At 48.6% G+C, this 20,333-nt stretch overlaps 2 protein-coding genes across 3 annotated transcripts; both read right to left on the bottom strand.

Annotated features, from left to right (window-relative positions):
• Positions 1-222: 222 nt before the first annotated feature.
• On the bottom strand, positions 223-1,614 carry LOC123052557 (ATP synthase subunit gamma, chloroplastic). The gene has a single exon (XM_044475801.1). The coding sequence runs from the start codon at positions 1,492-1,494 to the stop codon at positions 415-417; it is 1,080 nt and encodes a 359-aa protein (XP_044331736.1). The 5' UTR covers positions 1,495-1,614; the 3' UTR covers positions 223-414.
• Positions 1,615-1,830: 216 nt separating this feature from the next.
• Positions 1,831-10,838, bottom strand: LOC123052556 (protein RRP6-like 3). Of its 2 annotated transcripts, none has more exons than XM_044475798.1 (12): positions 10,451-10,838; positions 9,388-9,638; positions 9,218-9,316; positions 7,975-8,058; positions 7,169-7,255; positions 5,890-6,010; positions 4,942-5,120; positions 4,818-4,856; positions 3,661-4,169; positions 3,074-3,572; positions 2,240-2,898; positions 1,831-2,111 (listed from the first exon to the last, which is right to left on the bottom strand). In XM_044475798.1, exons 1-12 carry the CDS (start codon positions 10,755-10,757, stop codon positions 2,030-2,032), a joined length of 2,916 nt encoding a protein of 971 aa, XP_044331733.1. In that variant the 5' UTR covers positions 10,758-10,838; the 3' UTR covers positions 1,831-2,029. The 2 variants fall into 2 exon arrangements, with proteins under 2 accessions (XP_044331733.1, XP_044331734.1); XM_044475799.1 differs by having other exon boundaries at positions 1,831-2,095; positions 10,451-10,836.
• Positions 10,839-20,333: the final 9,495 nt, after the last annotated feature.

Raw genomic sequence — 20,333 nt, 5'->3', positions numbered from 1 at the left:
ATTCTAGTTTTTACATGTCGGTTTGTGCCTTTGTTGTTCTTTGATTATACTGTTTTCCTTGATAGCAGTTATGAGATGCCCTTTGGGTGTCTTTTATAAGTGTTGATTTGTTGAATGACTACTAAGTGAGGACCATTTCACTAGGGTTTCTACCAAGAAACTGCATATGGGATTACTCTGGATTGCATAAACAAATTGCATATGGGTGGAGGCGGGACTGCATAGATAAATTACTCTGGATTATATATTTGGCATCTCCGAACTGAATCTTAGAACAGACATCCTTTTTTGTGCTATATGAGAAATTATTACAGACAGGCACAGACCAAGCAAGATAATAAGTAGAAGAGTGGAGAAAAAGAGGCAAAGAGTTATATATAACAGCGGCGGCTCAGCTCAGGTGGCGAGGAGGAATCAGCCGGACAGGGCGTCGGCGCCAGCGACGATCTCAAGGATCTCTCCGGTGATCTTGGCCTGGCGTCGGCGGTTGTAGACCATGGAGAGATTTTTCCGGAGGTCGATGGCATTGTCTGTGGCGCTGCTCATGGCGCTCATCCTGGCGGCGAGCTCGCTAGCGAGCGACTCCTGGAGGGCACGCAGGATCTGGCTGTTGAGGTAGAGCGGGAGGAGAGCGTCGAGGATCTGGACGGGGTCCTGCTCGAACTGGACGACGGGGGAGAAGGGCTGCATCTCGATCTTGATCTTCTCGCGCTCCACGGTGAGCTTGCCTTCCTTGGTGGTGAGCTTGAAGAGCTCGTCCTCGGTGGCGTCGACACAGATGCCGTTGACATCGCAGATCTCGCCCTTAGGGGACATGGGCAGCAGCGTCTGGATGATGGGGTCGGAGCGGACGAGGTTGACGAACTTGGAGTAGACGAGCTCCACCTTGTCGACCTCCTCGGCGACAAAGAGGGAGTAGATGAGGTCGCAAATGGCCTGCGAGTCCTTGACGGTGGGGATCCCGGCGAGCTCGAGGAAGCGCTCGGTGGGGATGTAGTCGCGGCGCTGGAAGTAGGCGTTGCCCTTCTTGCCGACGCTGATGACGGTGTAGTCGACGCCCAGCTGCCTGAGGTCCTCCATGCGGGCCTCAGCCTTCTTGAGCACGTTGTTGTTGAAGGCGCCGCAGAGGCCACGCTCGCCGGTGAGGACGACGATCGCGACGCGCTTGACGGCGCGCTGGCGGGTGAGGGGCAGGTCGATGTCCTCCGACTGGATCTCCTGGTTCATGTTGTAGAGCACCTCCACCAGAGCCTCCGAGAAGGGGCGGGAGGAGACCACGGCCTCCTGCGCGCGACGGACCTTGGCGGCGGCCACCAGCTTCATCGCCTCCGTGATCTTCTGCGTGTTACGGACAGAGTCGATGCGGTTGCGGAGGTCCCGGAGGGAGCACCGCACCACCAGGCTGCTGCTGCTGCCGGTGGAGGCGCGGCGGCGGGTGGAGGTGCTGGCAAGCGCGGAGGAGGACCACGCGGTGGAGAGGTGGGAGCACGACATGGCTGGCTAGCGCCTGGCGCGTCACCGGCGGCCGAGGAGGCGGAGGCGGAGGGGAAGAAAGGATGGGAGGGAGGGAAAGATTTTGGATTGGGTTTGGGTGGAGAAGTGAGCAGGTGGGGTTTTCAAGCCGGGCTGAGTGGTGGAGGGCTAGTCACTGCGAGATTGCCGCGGATCATGTGGCGCGCCCTGGCCGCCTACCCTCTGCCCCTTGCCTGCTTCCATTTCTCAATTCATACTATTTTTTTGCCTTGCCAAATAAATAAAACTCTTAAAACTACAGCAACAAAAAAGGGAACTTCTCTTTGGGAGAGGACAGGAATGGATACACTGCGGATATACTACAGTACATATTAGATACTTAGCCCAAGTGAATCAAAATTCGATATTCTTTTTCATACAAAAATCTTGTAAAATTCCAGAGTTAGAAAAAGGCCAGATGCCACATACCGAAAGAATCCGGTGATACAAGCATATGTAGGCTTGATAAAATGCAAACAACTTTATATAAAAAGAAAGTACTGATCCTCCTAATCAGTCAGCAGGCTGAGGCTCTTGGTTGGATGGTTTGTACACACTGAAGTCGCCGAAATCCCTTCTTCCACTGCACAGAAGATGCTCTGTAAATAAATATCTTGATTTCAAATGAGAAATAGATTCGAAAAAGAGCATCACGATTCACAAGCACAAGAAATTTTATGTGTTAAGCAATTAACCAATCAAGCAGCAAAAGGTGATATTTTTTTACCTGTGCTTTATATTCCAACCAGAAGGTAGATAACGAGGGTGGACAGCTTCGACGAAAACATGCCTCCATCTTTGGCAAAACTGGTGAACGGCCTCCTCCCCACCGTTGGCCAGCAAAAGCTCGACCACTTGTTTACCGTGGTGCCCGTGTCCTAGCAGTGATATCTTCTTGTCAGCATTTTTGGAAATAGCTTGGCTGGAATTATCACTGCTGACTGGATCCTCGTCGAGATGGCCATTTGCCTGAGTTCCGCTGCTTGATCGCTGCATTCCATCTGACCCAAGCTTCTCCGTGTTAGGGTCACAAGTGGAATCATCCATACTGACTGACAAACTTGCGCTTCTTTGGCTCACAGTTAAATCTTCTGCCTGGCTATTACACCCAGTCCCGTCAGCATCTTGTTGACCGCTACTCCCGTTCCCATCTTCTGAAACTTGCTCTGATAAAGTATGCCTATTTTTTGAATCATCTCCCATGTCTTCTAAGATGGCCTTGTTGCTGCTCTTTCTTATAATGTTTTCAGTCTGAGCTCTAAAAGAATGAGGATACCCTTTTTTCTTTTCAAGCCTCCTTCGCTCATTGGGGCTCATACCTACCAGTAATGCCATCTCCAGGTCTTCGGAAGTCACGTCCCTACCACCGTAGTATGACTTCACAATCTGTAACGAAATGAATGTATCGGTAACACAGATCTACCGCTAAGAACAAATACATGTCTAATCAGGAAAAAAATACTGGCAACTAGCTTAAAAAGGTATGTTTCATAATACAATGTCAGGAAACTGTAAGTGATGCATATAGACGAAGCCAGAAATACTAGAAGGATGTCGGCACCTGCATTAGCTCTTCACATCTTTTCGAAGGCATAGTGGATCCATGCCGCAGAAGGGCCATTGCAGCAGTCCTCAGCAGCAAAGGGGACACACCCTTTTCATTCAATTTATCTTCAGATACTGATGCGTTGGTTATTAAACTTCTATCACCCGAGTTCACTATTTTTTGTACAAAAAGGGGTATTCCCAATTCTTCTGCTAGTCGCCTCTTGTATTTCTCAGCAGCTGAATGAGCAATTTCATGGCAATCCACACACAGAAGTACAATATCATGTGAACGATGGCTCTTCAGATGCTCCGGAAAGTGCATCCTGTAGCAAGATGGTATTATTCTATATCTGATATAGTGGCTCTTTTCTCCACATCCAACACAGATATTTTTCTTGCTCTGAATATAAAATTCATTATCTTCATCCTCGGGACGACCCTTAGGTTCAAACAGCAGCATGATTCCCGGAGGATTGTCTTCTACTAACTTTGCCAAATCCCGTTGAATATACCTGGGAAATAAAATCAATCAGTTTGACAAAATAACTATGATGTTAGTGTCACATACTTATAACAACTTATAGCATTTAAGAAACAAACCATTCCAACTTTTTGCGGTCACAGTAGCAAAGTAGTCTTCCATCACTAGCGTAGATCCTGCAATTGTGATAAACTGGGGACTTGCATGAAAACTTTTTAATGAATGATTCCCGGGAAGCCTTTTTGTTAGGTGGTGTTGTCGACAACTTTTCTCCACTTGATGCAAAAGCAAATATATTTGTTTGCTTCAAACTTAGCTGCGATACAAGGTTATAATTATAAACTGATAGTCGACATAATCCACTTGGTTCTTTATACTTCCCAAGCAAAGTTGTAAATAAGTTATCCATGCTGACAGTGGTATCCTCAATCAGATAGCAGAGTTCTTCAATGTGAGCGACAACTACAGGGGATGGTGACGACAAGGAAGGATGCATAGTTGAAGCACTTGGCTCAGTTTCTGCTATGACAGCACACATCTCCGTTCGACCTTTTGGAACTCTTACAGCAAGGGCAGCTATAGCCTGGTCTGACAGGATATACCGCAAGCTTTCATCATGCATGCGAGCCTGAGATCCCAAGACATTTGAAGAAATTAGAAAGGAGAACAAACCAGAAGGCCCAGCACCACAATAATGCAGATGTGCAATTTTTTAACATAATATACCATGAATAGGAGAAAAGGAACTCGAGAAAATACAAGCGGCTGTGTAGAAATCTGTTAATTATAATCTATGGATGAGTAATCAGATCCAGCTAATGTCATGTGGACCACACCTATTCACGCCGCCACAAGGTCCCCTCAGGTTTGTTGGCTTAGTCTCCAATGCAGGTGTGGTTATCTTCTCTCAAAAATTTATCAATTTGATTTGGTTTGTTCTAAGCTAGTCACTTTCCATACCCCTAAAATGTTTTCAAACTTTTTATATATCTAACCCCTCTGTGTGAAAAGATATAAGAATTGTTCAAGAGACCAATCTACACGAGAAGGGAGATCAGGCTCACTTCAAACACTGAGCTGCTTATGTTGCCAAGTATAGGTTGCTGCCAAGACAGCATCGAGCCGAAGGCAGTGTTACTACCTCATCCCTTAACCTATCACAGCTACACTGCTACAACCTAGACTTGCAACTAACAAGGTTCAACAAATGAAAGAGCATAGTCCAACAGAAATGCAAAAAACAATCAGAAAGGGAAATAAAATTATGTTGGCTGACCATTAAATCCCTCCATGCGCAAATTTTCCGAACAAGATCCTACAAAAGATTAAATTGTTTAGAACTTAACAAAATCACTGGCGAGCTGGCTGACCAGATGCATAAAAAAAAGGAAAACAAGCACCTTCACTTCACTAGATTTCTTGGAATCAAGTCCATGAGTTTGTACATTTCGTGAGAGAATAGATGCTGCAGAGGAAGCTCCTGGACGACATTCAATTTCCTTTGTATATAGTTGCATGCACACCATGTTTGACCGACGGCTAGCCTCCAAGAAAAAATTGATTTTACCATCGGGAGAATCTGAAGCATAATTGATATTACAACCGATCAAAAACTAAATGCATAGCAGGGGGGTATTAATATACTATTCTCAGCAGTGGGCGGCTGGGCTGGTGCAGCGCGTCTCCGCTGCAGTCGGCGGCGGCCGGCTTGATGCGCGCATGGGGGGAGGAAGCAGCGCTTGCATCTGTTGTCTAGAGGTTGGGGAAGAAGCCAAGAAGCTTCGGGAGGGATAAAGATAAGGAGAAAACAAAAAGAAAAGGAATTGGAAGACAAAACGTGTGGGGACCACGTGCACATGGCAAGTGAACGACCCGGCTAATTTCTGCATGAAATCAGTCGATCGTATTAGACTATTTCCCATTCTTAATATATTAATACTTTTTATTTGTAGATTAAGAGCATACTATTTCCGGAATCTTTTATAGGTAGAAAGCACAAAAGATAGTTCTCCTGCCACAGCTCAGGTGGTGGGAGACTTAGAGCACAAAATGAAAACTACACATGATTTCCGGTAATGAAGGATTCAAATTCCACAGCTACATCCAGTAAGCTCCATTTGCTGGCAATAAGAAAACGCTTAAGGGTGAAGAACCCAAAAACTACTGATGGAAATCAGCTCTAATTACTTCAATAGTTCAGGGATATCAAAATCAGCTGTATTCAGCACTCATTGTTGACTTTGAGTGTGCTAAACAGCAAAATAATACAATGTCTGTTAATGTACTAGATGGCAGTAAAGACTCTTGCAATGGAAATAAGGACATGGCACTTAGAAGTTCGAACACACCGCAGGATTTTGCATGGAGCTCTGATGCCAAACAATTTGAAATGTTCAACAGATAGTGAGCATCACAACGGGCATACTCAATCATTTCCGCTGTCAGCGGGCGTAATCTCCAATCTTCACGCTGAAATCTCAAAATAAGGTCAAATGAAAAGAAATAGCGACAATTATGGAAGCAAATTCGAAATTTGAAACTGATGTGCCGTGTGCCTAGCAAACTGAGATTTGCAAGCACAGGTAAAGAGCCGATGAGAACAAGTAGGCAGAAGGCACTTGTGTATCATTTTCTTTTGCATCTAAGGTATTCAACACCAAATTGAATGCATAAGCAAATAAATTACTAGACTTCGGAAAATATTAGCTGTAATGAAAAGACAGCTAAACTGAGCATATATTCATCGATGCAAGTAAAGAAATAAAAAGAACTAAGGATGCCACATCCATTTCAGGGCCAGGTTGTGAAGGGTGTCAAGGCTAGTGATCGGATGATCATGTCAGAGCTGACTAGGTATCATGAATAATTATACACGAAGACAGTTGACAGACCATTATTGGGGGAAACCTACTGCTGTACTGGGTTCTAGCATCATGAATAATAACATATCAAGCAGGATTCAATACGCAATTAATATTTTCTAGGGCTTATGAAATTAAACTGAATGAAACATATACCTTCCTGTTGGGCACTTATAATAAACCAAAGTAATAAAAAGGGCAGCCTGGTGCACATAGCTCCCACTTGCGCAGGGTCCGGGGAAGGGTATGAACGCTTTGGGACTTTTGTACGCAGCCTTTCCCTGCATTTCTGCAAGAGGCTGTTTCCAGGATTCGAACCCAGCAACAGCTTTACCGCTGCGCCAAGGCTCCCCTTCCCCAGTAAATAAACCAAAGTAATACTCCCTCTGTCCCATAATATAAGAGCGTTTTTCACATTGTGTAGTGTGAAAAACGCTCTTATATTATGGGAAGGAGGGAGTAGTTTGCAAGAATTGGTAAATATTTTTTTGAAAACCTTAGTTGCAACTTCTATAGACGTTGTCTTCTACATCATTTAAAAACCTTAGAAGGAAATGCCAAGGTTTGTGGTTTGGTTCAATATGTATATAGCACCATCAATAGTTCATTTATGTTCTCGAACACCGAAAAGTATTCAGGTACAAGTTGAAGAGGCACATGGGATCTAACCAGCTACTAAAGAATCAGTACGCGCACTAACTGTCACTGAACACTTGACAGGCTTTAGCAAGCTCGCTGTTTAAGCCAAACCTGGAAGATTACTTGCCTGCAATGTCTTGTTGGTGGTCACTCCACAATACAATTCTAGCAAATATGCTAAGGATTTCTGTGGCTTTGATAGGACTTCACATGCCTGAAAATATTGATTTCAACAAGCAATTGAGCAAAGCTCATACGCGTAGAATAATAACAAAAAAGTAAGAGCGCAAAGGCATATGGACAGCCTTATGAACAGCAGGGGCAAAGGTACCAAGCAACAAAGACGTTCAAGAACCAAAATATTTATGGGCACGGACTAATTCAAAGGAAATTGGTATTATAAACTACTCCTGATTCTGAGCTGCAATGCACAAATATAAAGTTTTTTGTATTCCAGTTGATCAGTTCATATGAATTTTGTGATTGAACTGAAAACATAAACCAACACAACTGAAAAAGAAGCAACTGACTGTAGCAATACTCATACAGCATATATCTGAAACTAAGACAGAAGTAGCGAACAAAATATAAGATGATGATGCTCAGTGGCCCATCTTTTTCCCCACAAAGAAATTGAAACCTTCTATTCAAAATTAAGAGAAAGGGCACAAGAGCAGGCGACAGGAAATGGGTACCTAAGAAGTTTGAAATGATCAAAATAATAAACCATTTGTGTAAGAAATTTCAGTGTATAAAACTGCAGTCACTTAAATGAAAATTGTGTTTCATACCACCTCTAAGTAGTGAATGACACACCAGATAACTGGCTGCTTAATTAAAAAAATGTGGGACAACTACCAGATATACTTGTTCACAGACTGCATAAGTCTCTGCGGAATTATAATAAATCTTCCCAGATATAGAGGAACTTACTTTGGCTGTATCAAACATATTCACAACATAAATATGGAAATCTCTCTGAAGCCAAAGAACGTCATTGTCAGCTCCGTGGAAGATCTAAAGCAAAAGAAAGCAGAATATAAATGATTGTGACTTTTTAGAAACAAGAGCATTATGGATATTCTGTTGAGGCAAGCATACATCAATATTTCAAGTAAGTCCAAAATATATTGAAGAGGGGAAATACATCTATACCAATATAAAAAGACCCAGTTGGGCAGATCCAACAGATCTCGGCCATCCATTAGCATTAATCCGACAGTCCTTATTGTCCTAATGGTGAGCAACTAAACACGTTTAGCACTAAACGTGTTTACTGCTAATCAATCATTTCTCTCCCTGATTCCCTTCCTTACGTACACCTCTCACAAGAAAGGAAACTGCCACAACGAACCGCCCCATGATGTACGGAAGGAAGGGAATCCAGCTTGAAGATATACCTGAATTTTCAATCCGGTTGATGATGTTTACACAAACAATTTCTTTTGATACTACTTTTGTAAAGAAAATTCAGGTATATCTTCAAGCCGAATTAAGATTACACGTGCGTTGCACGTGCGCATTTACTAGTAGAATCAAGGAAGCCATGGGAGAGTTATTATGAGAAGGTGGGCATGCAAGAATCAGGATCACATGTGTGCACATCCATGTTTTATTAGTGTTGACAGAAACTGACAAGTCTCTGAAACAGTACAACTTATTGTCTTTCAGGTATGTCATCTAATGGGCATCTTGTATTACATCGTTGTGCCTTTGTGCTTACACCTCTTCACACAAATAGATGCTAGCATATCTAAGAAGCTATGATTCAGTGTTTCTGGGTGGTAGAGCCAAATAGAGCTTGGAATCATGTGCTCCCAGCTCAAAAAGCAAATTTTCAGAAAGTCCTCACATGTGGTTGAGTGAGTATTGTTTCTTGCTTATCTCCCTACGTGTACCTCTATATATACTGGCCTGGGATGCAGGATGAAATAACCTGTTTTTGTTAGGATGTACAGGCTATCCCTGTAATACCTGTCCTAAATGCACTGTGCTAAAAGCACACGCCATAGGCACCGCGGTGCCTAATCACCGACGTGTACTATTCTAGACGTTCCAAGGCCCAGTTTATTACTGAAATGCATAAAATTTAAGTACTGCTTTTAAGTAGCTAATCATAGTGCTGGAAACGAAAGAAATGGATGCCTGATGACATCAGATGTAAAAGATAGACTACCTTACAGATGGATGGACTGGCAAAAACTGGCTGTAGAATACCCATCACATCATGTAGCGCAATTGTGTCTATCAAATAGTCTTCCTTCTGGGTAGATATCTACCAAAAAAAAAAACCTTAATAAACTTAATAAGCTGAAAAGCATCAATAATGCATCTGTTGGCAGTTACCTGCACAAGTGCAGTATATCCTAGGAATGACCGAAAGCTATGTTGCTCTGTATCAACACCGAAAGCTTTTTCCTCGCCCAACAATCCAGCCAGATGCTCCAATTGAGCTTTTGTATTGACCCAATTGTATGAGTTGCTCATTCCTGGGCATTGGCTGCTTGGTGTGAAGTTACAAAAAGTCGAATATCTGGTTGGGCTGTCCAGTAAGGAAGTAATTTCATCCTCAAATGGGTGCATCTTTTGTGATGATTCTGTAATGATGGCAAAAGGCACATTCCTTCCAGGTTATAATAAAAGGTACAATTAATTTGCTTATGTGAACATTTAAAGATTATTAAAAAGATTCTACAATCAGCTTGGCAGTTGCACTATCTCGATGCGAATAACAGCTTAGACCCCTGGGATAAATAAGCACAAAAAGATTTAGTAAATTGCCTAGTGAGGAATTTTTTTGAAAATGAGAGCAATCAGTTGTTTCAGATATTTATATGACTTATAAGGATGTACAAGTGTACGGTCTTAAATTTACAGGGCAAGTACATGGGTACGGTCTTATATATACAGGGCAAAATACAATTTCTAGTGCTGGTAGAGCAGAAGGTCACTACCTTCATTAGCTAAGTATACTAGTGTCTAGTCATGGGCAAATAGAAGCATGCAGCGGACCGGCATTGTGCTGCATGTTACACATGGTGGCAACGCAGCAGCTGCACCTGATTCCAATACGAAGGGTATTGACCACCTAACCCGACAACTGTACAGTAGTTTGCACTTGTGCAAGCCGTGACTAGCAGCGCGGTAATTCCCTAATGCAAGTGTGGCAGAAGAACAATGTCCAAATCCAGCAGCAATGGTCAAATTCGGTACGACCTTGGTATGAGGTGTTCGATGAAATGCCCCACAGAACATATACTACTACAGCCGAGTCTTAACCTTGTCAGTCAGCCATCGCAATGTATGGTGGAGCTTCACAACCACGCAACCCTACACGCCAGCTCCTCAAATCAAAAATAAAAATCCCGTGCAAATGAGCGCAATGACGAGGCCAAAAGGAGCGGCGCACCTTGCGGTTGCGGCTTGGCCTCGTCGGGGTGGCCGTCAACAGCCTGGTCGGCACCCTGACGTCGGAGGTGCTTGAAGGGGGAGTAGGAGTTATCCGCGAGCACGCGCTTGAACCGGCCCTGCGGCTTCTCCTCCTCTTCGCAGGCACGGCGCGCGCGGCGGGAGCGCCGCTCCTCGACGCGGCGAGGCGAGGTGGGCGATATACCTCGGCCACGCCTGCGATGGAGCAGCGCCGCCGCCGCGACGAACGCGAAGCACGCGGCGGCCGCCGCCAAGGCGGCGCGCGACTTGAGGTTGACGGTGTGCATCTCCCTCGCTCGCGGTAGTGACGGACGGACCTTTGCTAAGTTTGGGATCTTGGACCGTTTGCGGTAGAGACACACTACACACTAAAATCCGCGGACCGGATACAAGAGCGACCATCCAACACTATGTCTCAAATGTCTGTTTTATTTATTAATAACTCACAAAAAATTGTTCGCCTCTATTTCTTTACACCGCCACTTTGGCTTCCTTCAGCGGGTTTTCTCCGAACATCGACGGCAAAAGACAGTAGTAGAATGGGATACATGGTGATTTTCATTGACCAAGCGGATGACCGGACTCCCATAAAACTTCTCAAATTTACTTTGGGTTGGCGAGAATTCGAACATCAGACGCGTCAACGGACATATACAACACCACGTTAGATGGCAAAAAACACCCGGACACCTCGTGTATATCGCACTCAATCCATAATATTTATTTTGTTACTTAATAGTAGAGTTGGAGATGCCCTTAATAGTAGAGTAAGAACAAACTCTAGAAATCTAGAGTGCCAAAAGTGAATGTGTTTTATAATGTTTTGTTGACTTGTATACATCGCACTGCATCCATAATATTTTTTGTCACTTTTTCATTTGCTTGAAAATTGTAGTTTCAGTTTAAACCACTAAAAGAATGAGTAAACGTAATCAAATCATGTGTGGTGTGGCAGGTTCTTTGTTTTCTTAGAGAGGAAGATGCCGATATAAATGGGTGTCAAAACTACTTTATCGTAATGGTAATTGGGACCTGACTCGTTTAAATCAGTTATTTTTGCATGTGGATGTCCAAACTATTTGTCGTATACGGCCATCTCCGTGTTTCGGGGAAGATTTCATTGCTAGGGAATAGGAGAAGAATGGCCAATTCACAGTTCGGAGTGCTTACTGGCTAGCGGGGGGAGCTCTATGCTCCTTCTTTAGCTTCCACAAGCAGCGCCCGTGACGGACACAGTGAGGTCTGGAACCTAATTTGGTCGTGCCCCGCTATCGGTGTCAAAACCGGCGGATCTCGGGTAGCGGGTCCTGAACTGTGCGTCTAGGATCGATGGTAGCAGGAGACGGGGGACACAATGTTTACCCAGGTTCGGGCCCTCTCAATGGAGGTAATACCCTACTTCCTGCTTGATTGATCTTGATGAATATGAGTGTTACAAGAGTTGAGCTACCACGAGATCGTAATGGCTAAACCCTAGAAGTCTAGCCTATGTGAATATGGTAATGAGTATCCGTCTATCCGGACTATGCTCTCCGGTTTATATAGACACCGGAGAGATCTAGGGTTACATGGAGTCGGTTACATTAGAGGGAATTTGCATAGTCGGTTGCCAAGCTTGCCTTCCACGCCAAGTAGAGTCCAATCCGGACACGGGTACAGTCTTCGGTCTTCATGTCTTCACACCCATCAGTCCGGCCCAAAGGATAACAGGCCGGACGCCCGAGGACCCCTTAGTCTAGGACTCCCTCAGTAGCCCCTGAACCTGGCTTCAATGACAAGGAGTCCGGCGCGCAGATTGTCTTCGGCATTGCAAGGCGGGTTCCCCTTTTTCCGAACTCCAAGATAGTCTTCGGATGTGATGATTGTATCCGGACCTGTCACACACACATACACAGCCGCAGAGAGGATATATATACATATATATTTACACGAGTTCCATCTGCTGACAACTTTTTTACAGCACGACATCACGTCCGACCGGTCACAATTCCAAACCGCCCTTATGTTCGACACCCCACGTCCCGAGACACAGTTGCCATTGGCACGTCTTATCAAAGCAGAGATCGTGTCCCCTTATCGCGGGATTCTCATCAATGCGGGCATGGGTAACCCAATCGTGCCGTTTATACAGCCCTTGGGGAATAGGCGAATCTTAAGGCGAGTGAGGAGGCGTTTAATATTTGCTGCCTTTATAAGGGGATAAGGATTCCCTCTTCCTCTTCTCACGCTCTCTCCCTGTCTCCGCCCTTCCAATCTCGAGCTCCAGCGCCCAAGTTCTCATCTCCTTTCCACTCAAGCAACCATGTCCGGATCCGGTGGTCAAGGCAAGTGGATGGTCTCCTCCGTCAAGGAGGAGGACATTACTGAGCTTCGGGCGGCCGGATATTTGGCGAAGGAGATCGACCACCGTCTGCCGGCCGAGGGACAAGTCGTCCCTACGCCGAAGCCCACCGAGAGGGTAGTATTCATCCCCCATTTCTTCCGCGGGCTAGGGTTTCCACTCCACCCTTTCGTCAGCGGGCTGATGTATTATTACGGGATAGATTTCCATGATCTGTCCCCGAATTCCTCCTCAACATCTCGGCGTTTATCGTCGTGTGTGAGGCCTTCCTCCGCATCCAACCCCACTTCGGGCTGTGGCTCAAAGTCTTCAACGTGAAGCCGAAGGTGGTGGATGGCCAGCACGCGGAGTGCGGAGGAGCCATGGTGAGTAAGTTGTCCAACGTCTCTTGGCCCAAGGGCACTTTTGTGGACACCGTGAAGGAGTGGCAGAAGCAATGGTTCTATATCACTGAACCTCGCGGCACCACCTGGGCCGCAGCCGCTGGATTCCGCTCCGGCGCTCCCATGTGACTCACCTCCTGGGTCGAGAAGAGTCCGGACTGGTGTTCACATGACGAGCTGATAGCGCTGCAGACGCGCGTTCAAAGCATGGTGACCAAGAATGTCAAGCTCGTCGATGTAATCCGGGTGATGCTGGTTCGCCAGATTCTTCCGTGCCAGCGCCGAAGCCGCCCTTTGTGGGAGTTCAATTCGAAGAAGCACCAGACCTTGGTAAGGCTCTTCGAGACTACTCACAAAGGCGCCTGGAAGTTGCTTTTTAAGGGCAACGAGAAACCACCGGCCACGGATTCAGACCGTGGTCACGATTGTAAACACCCCGCCAGTGAGGTATGTTATTTTTTATGTACCCCCAACTTAATTATTTCGAGGAAGACGTGTGAGATTTTATTACTGCTTCTTCAGGACTGGATGGAGAGGGCGAAGCAGATCCAGTGTCCGGCTCCGCTGCCTGAAGAACCAATCATCCCGCGTCTAGCGAAGATGCTGGTGCCGGCGCCATATAAGGCGTCGGAGAAGAAGGCAAAGGGGGCCAAGAGTGGCCCCCGCCGCAAGGGCACTTCGGACATGACGTCCGAAGACGACGAAGCTCATTCCTCTGTCCCTGAGGACAATGACGAGGAAGAGGAGGAGGAGGAAGAAAACAACCCTCCCCCTGAGGAGAGGAAGAAGAAGAGGGCGGCTTCGGCGCATCTAGAGGCGGAAACGCCCAAGAAGGGGAAGGGCGTCCCGGCGGTCAACACTGTGTGGGACGTTGACAGCAGTCCGGAACGACACCCCCGTGCTAAGCCCCAGGCCGCATCGTAAGTGACATGGCTCGCTTGTGCGCACATCCGGGCCTTTCTCTCCATTATCTTGACATAGTTAACTGTACTATTGCAGTCCGGCCCGCGACCTAATCCAACGATCCTCGTCTGGAGGTTCGTTGGCTCCGTCGGAGATGGCGAGCATGTCGCCACCGCCTGCTTATTCCCCCGGGGCCAGGGATGACACCGAAGTGTTGTCCCGGAGGACCACTCCGAAGGGAGGACCCCAGGACGTTGTCCGAGAGGCGCCTCAAGGCAAGACCTCCACTACCGGACACATGGGGGAGCCGATCCCCATGGAGACTGTCGAAGAGGGCCGCATCCAGTTTGGCCCTCAGCCGAAAACAACTCCGGAGACCCATATAGCTCTGGAGTCGGGCGAGCAGCCCCCTTTGAAGGAGGGGGGTGTGCCGCTTCCGCCGGTGGTCCCTGTCCATCCAGGGACGACGGATAACCTGATGGAGGCGCTACGAGGCGCCTCCATTATGGACGAGCACCATGTCCTTATGGGCACGGTGATCGAGACTGAACGAAGCCTGCAGCAACCTGTTGACAGGTTTCGAGGTAAGTGACATAGAAAGAGAAAAACCCCACGCAGTCAGTAGCCCCTGAGACACTGTCCGGTGCTCGGCGAGAAGAACCGGACAGAGGATCAATCTTTTATTGTAGGAGACTAACGTGATATGTATGCATAAGCAGGCGTCGCTGTTGGCCGCAACATCGCATGCTGCCGAAGTCTCTGAACTGAGGCAGAGGCTGGAGCGGACTGAGAGCGAGCTCGGCGAGGTTAAGGTTCGGCTCCAGGAGCAGCAAGGTGAGTAACGACTTGTTGTGTATTCGGAAAGCATAGGCGCTGTGTATTGACTGTAGTGTCGTAATATGTGCAGGAGCCGCGACCGAGGTCGAGGCCCTGAGGAAGGCCCTGGGCGAGGCCGAGGAGAAGGCTGTCCAGCAGCAAGCCGCCTGTAAGAAGCTCGAGGACCGTGTCAAAGAAATCCAGCAGGAGCTCCAGGATGCGGTGAAAAAATGTGAGACCTTGGAGCATGATGCGTCGGCTCGAGGGGTCGAACTCGCCAAGGCTCGTCAGAGCGCAGAGACCGCACGGAATGAGGCCCAGGTGTCGGTGTCAAAACCGGCGGATCACGGGTAGGGGGTCCCGAACTGTGCATCTAGGATCGATGGTAACGGGAGACGGGGAACACGATGTTTACCCAGGTTCGGGCCCTCTCTATGGAGGTAATACCCTACTTCCTGCTTGATTGATCTTGATGAATATGAGTGTTACAAGAGTTGATCTACCACGAGATCGTAATGGCTAAACCCTAGAAGTCTAGCCTATGTGAATATGGTAATGAATGTCCCCTATGCGGACTATGCTCTCCGGTTTATATAGACACCGGAGAGATCTAGGGTTACATGGGGTCGGTTACATAAGAAGCAATCTTCACAGCTGGTCGCCTAGCTTGCCTTCCATGCCAAGGAAAGTCCAATCCGGACACAGGTATAATCTTCGTCCTTCGTATCTTCACAGCCCATCAGTCCGGCCCAATGAATAACAGGCCGGACGCCCGAGGACCCCTTAGTCCAGGACTCCCTCAGTAGCCCCTGAACCTGGCTTCAATGACGAGGAGTCCGGTGCGCAGAATGTCTTCGGCATTGCAAGGCCGGTTCCCCTTTTTCCGAACTCCAAGATAGTCTTCGGACGTGATGATTGTATCCGGACCTGTTATACACCATACACAACCGCAGAGAGAATATAATATTTGCACGAATCTAATCTGTTGACAGCTTCTTTACAACACGACATCGCGTCTGTCCGGTCATAATTTCGAACCGTTTTTCATCTGCCATCCCACGTTTCGAGACGCTGTTGCTATTGGCACATCTTGTCGAAGCAGAGATCGTGTCACCTTATTGTGGGATTCTCATCAATGCGGGCATGGGTAACTCAACCGTGCCGTTTATACAGCCCTTGGGAATAGGCGAATCCTAAGGCGAGTGAGGAGGCGTTTAATATTTGCTGCCTTTATAAGGGGATAAGGATTCCCTCTTCCTCTTCTCACGCTCTTTCTCCATCTCCGCCTTTCCGATCTCAAGCTCCAGCGCCCAAGTTCTCATCTCCTTTCTACACAAGCAACCATGTCTGGATCCGGTGGTCAGGGCAAGTGGATGGTCTCCTCTGTCAAGGAGGAGGACATTACTGAGCTCCGGGCGGCCGGATATTTGGGGAAGGAAATCGCCCATCGTCTGCCGGCCGAGGGACAAGTCGTCCCCACGCTGGAGCCCACAGAGAGGGTAGTATTCATCTCCCATTTCTTCCGCAGGCTAGGGTTTCCACTCCACCCCTTCGTCCGTGGGCTAATGTATTATTACGAGGTAGATTTCCATGATCTGTCCCCGAATTCCTTCCTCAACATCTCGGCGTTTATCGTCGTGTGCGAGGCCTTCCTCCGCATCCACCCCCACTTCTGGCTGTGGCTCAAAGTCTTCAACGTGAAGCCGAAGGTGGTGGACGGCCAGCACGCGGAGTGCGGAGGAGCCATGGTGAGCAAGCTGCCCAACGTTTCCTGGCCGAAAGGTATTTTTGTGGAGACAGTGAAGGAGTGGCAGAGACAATGGTTCTACATAACAGAACCCCGCGGCACCACCTGGGCCTCGGCTGCCGAATTCCGCTCCGGTGCTCCCATGCGGCTCACCTCTTGGGTCGAGAAGAGTCCGGACTGGTGTTCGTCTGATGAGCTGATAGCGTTGCAGACGCGCGTTCAGAGCATGATAGCTAAGGACGTCAAGCTCATCGATGTGATCCAGGTGATGCTAGTTCGCCGGATTCTTCCATGCCAGCGCAGAGGACGGCCTCTGTGGGATTTCAACCCGAAGAAGCACCGGACCCTGGTGAGGCTCTTCAAGACCACCCATGAAGATGCCTGGAAGTTGCTCTTTAAAGGCAATGAGAAACCGCCGGCCACGGATTCAGACCGTGGTCACAACTGTAAACACCCCGCCAGCGAGGTATGTTACTTTTGACGTATCCCCAACTTAAATGTTTCGAGGATGATGTCTGAGATTTCAGTATTGCTCCCTCGGGACTGGGTGGAGAGGGTGAAGGGGATCCAGTGTCCGGCTCCGCTGCCCGAAGAACCGGTCATCCCGCGCCTGGCGAAGATGCTGGTGCCGGCACCATATAAGGCGCCGGAGAAGAAGGCCAAGGGGGCCAAGAGTGGCCCCCCGTCGCAATGGCACTTCGGACGCGACGTCCGAAGACGACGAGGCCCATTCCTCTGTCCCTGAGGACAATGACGAGGAAGAGGAGGAGGAGGAAGAAGACAACCCTCCTCCCGAGGAGAAGAAGAAGAGGGCGGCCTTGGCACATCCGGAGGCGAAAGCGCCCAAAAAGGGGAAGGGTGCCCCAACGGTCAATACCACGTGGGACGTTGGCAGTAGTCCGGAACGACGCCCCCGCACTAAGCCCCAGGCCGCATCGTAAGTGACATGGCTTATTCATGCGCACGTCCAGCCCTTTCTCTTTATTATTTTAACATGGTTAACTACACTATTGCAGTCCATCCCGTGACCTTATCCAGCGATCCTCATCTGGAGGTTCGTTGGCTCCGTCGGAGATGGCGAGCATGTCGCCAGCGGCTGCTTACTCCCCCGGGGCTAGGGACGACACCGAAGTGCTGTCCCGGAGGACCGCTCTGAAGGGAGGAGCCCAGGACGTTGTCCGGGAGGCGCCACAAGGCGAGACCTCCACTGCCGAACACATGGGGGAGCCAATCCCCATGGAGACTGCCGAGGAGGGCCGTATCCAGTTCGGCCATCAGCCGAATACGATTCCGGAGACCCATATGGCTCCGGAGTCGGGCGAGCAGCCCCCTTTGAAGGAGGGGGGTGCGCCGCCTCCACAGGTGGCTCCTGTGCATCCAGGAGCGCCGGATGACCTGATGGGGGCGTTACGAAGCGCCTCCGTCGTGGACGAGCACCGTGTCCTTATGGGTGCGGTGATCGAGAAGGTTCAGTCCGCCAAGAGCGGACTGAATGAAGCCAGCAGCGGCTTGTTAACAGGTTTCGAGGTAAGAAAGAGAAAAACCCCATGTAGTCCGTAGCCCCTGAGACGCTGCCGGTGTTCGGCGAGAAGAACCGGATAGAGGATCAATCCTTAATTATAAGAGGCTGACTGAATATGTATTGATAAGCAGGCGTCGTTGTTGGCTGCAACCTTGCATGCTGCCGAAGTCTCTGAATTGAGGCAGAGGCTGGAGAGGACCGAGAACGAGCTCGGGGAGGTTAGGGTTCGGCTCCAGGAGAAGCAAGGTGAGTAACGACTCGCTGTATGTTCGGAAAGCGTAGGCGCTGTATATTGACTGTAGTGTCATAATATGTGCAGGAGCCGCGACCGAGGTCGAGGCCCTGGGCGAGGCCTCGGAGGAAGCTGTCCAGCAGCAAGCCGCCCGTAAGAAGCTCAAGGCCCGGGTCAAAGAAATCCAGCAGGAGCTCCAGGATGCGGTGAAAAAATGTGAGACCTTGGAGCATGACGCGTCGGCTCAAGGGACTGAACTCACCAAGGCTCGTCAGAGCGCGGAGACCGCATGGAATGAGGCCCAGGCCGCCCTCCAGGAGATCCAGGAGGCCAAGAAGGTCACGGCGGGTAAGGCTTTGAAGATGCAAAGCAAGTATGCGGCGAAGCAGTACCTTTTACTAACCCGGGTTCGGAGTTCCCCAGGGGCTTTTGCGGATCTACCACGTAGCGTATCAGACGCTGCGGAGTTCTATCGAGCCGAAGGAGGAGGTTCTACTGAGAGGCTATTCTGGTCGCAGTATGCGACGCCAAAGCATTCCGTGTCCTTCACCAATCAGCTGAAGCAACTGGTGGAGTTGCACCGAGTGGCCGAACTAGCCATGAAGGATGTGATGATCCGGCTATGGCCAGCCGAAGCTATGCCCGGCAGCTACTTCGGACTTGTGAGGCGTCTAGTGGAGGCCTGTCCACGGCTGGACGTCGTCAAGCGCTCTACCTATATTGAAGGTGCCAGTATGGCCTTCGCTCGCTGCAAGATGTGGTGGGCGAAGATGAACGTTGTTGAAGTTGCCAGCGGGCCGCTGGAGGGCAAGGAGCATCGCACACCCGAGCGATATTTCGCGGATGTCGTAGAGGGGTCTTGACTTGTGGCGGCGCAATGTTCGCAGGACATTGTATTTGAATAAATGTATTTGTGTTGCCTTTGCCTTGTATCGTGGGAACAAAGCCAGTTTTTGTAAAATAATTTTATTATGCTTTGAATTGTTTCCTCCTGTGCGGCCGTGTTGTTTGTAATCTGAGGGTTGGCCAGTCGTCAGCTTCTGCCTTCGCGTAGGTAGTACGGAGGTGTTCGGGAATTCTAAACAATCTTGATCCAATTATATGGTCCTTTGGAGGAGTTGTTTAGCGCAACGAACAAGGCAATCAGACTGTACGGCTTAAACGCCCTCACTTAGCCATAGGTGTTTTATAATTAAGCAAGTGCGCAGCCCCTGGTCCAAGCCAGGGTGCTGTCAGCATCTGATCGGGAAGTGCCGATCCTTCGCATGACGCGGAAAAAAATCTCCAACGATTTTGTAACCCTCGAACAGCTAACCGGCTCTCGCCGTATCATGACAGTCAGTTTTCGGCTTTCTCTACTGAGGTGCTCATCCAGTCAAGGCCAGGGCACAATCGCAGTAGTTCTCCCTTTACTACCCTAGCAGATAGAGCGGAACGTAGGGTAGCAAGCACAGGAGCCGGGCAACCCAACTATTGACCAAAGACATGATTCGGAGCCAATGCATATAATGCTAAATTCGGGGTGCCGAACTTATATATAAGAAGTGTTCGGACTGTGCTGCCGTATTGCGGGGCGGCAGGTAGCCGCTGGCGAACGTAAAAGAGTGTCGATGCAGCAAATAAGCAGACCGAAATAAAACGAAGTAAGAAGCGAAAACCACAGAAACTGGGCCACGAACCATTTTTATTATAACTGGATGGATACGTCAAGGCATATCTTGTACAGATGGTGCGAGAAGTATCCGGCTATTTAACATGCCGGAGTCAATAGGGCGCAGCGTGCGGGTCCTGGGGGATAAGTATGAATACCGTCAAGAAGAATGTATAAAGGTTACCCGACACACCTGTGCTGCTTGCCTCCGTTGTATGCCAATTCTTCTAAAGGACTTGTGATCAGGCCCGCGGAAAAAGGTACGTGA

Source organism: Triticum aestivum, chromosome 2D (genome assembly GCF_018294505.1).
Source record: "Triticum aestivum cultivar Chinese Spring chromosome 2D, IWGSC CS RefSeq v2.1, whole genome shotgun sequence".
Lineage (NCBI taxonomy): Eukaryota > Viridiplantae > Streptophyta > Magnoliopsida > Poales > Poaceae > Triticum > Triticum aestivum.
The sequence above is the reverse complement of the archived record's forward strand: the minus strand, read 5'-3'. Positions and strand labels throughout refer to the sequence as shown.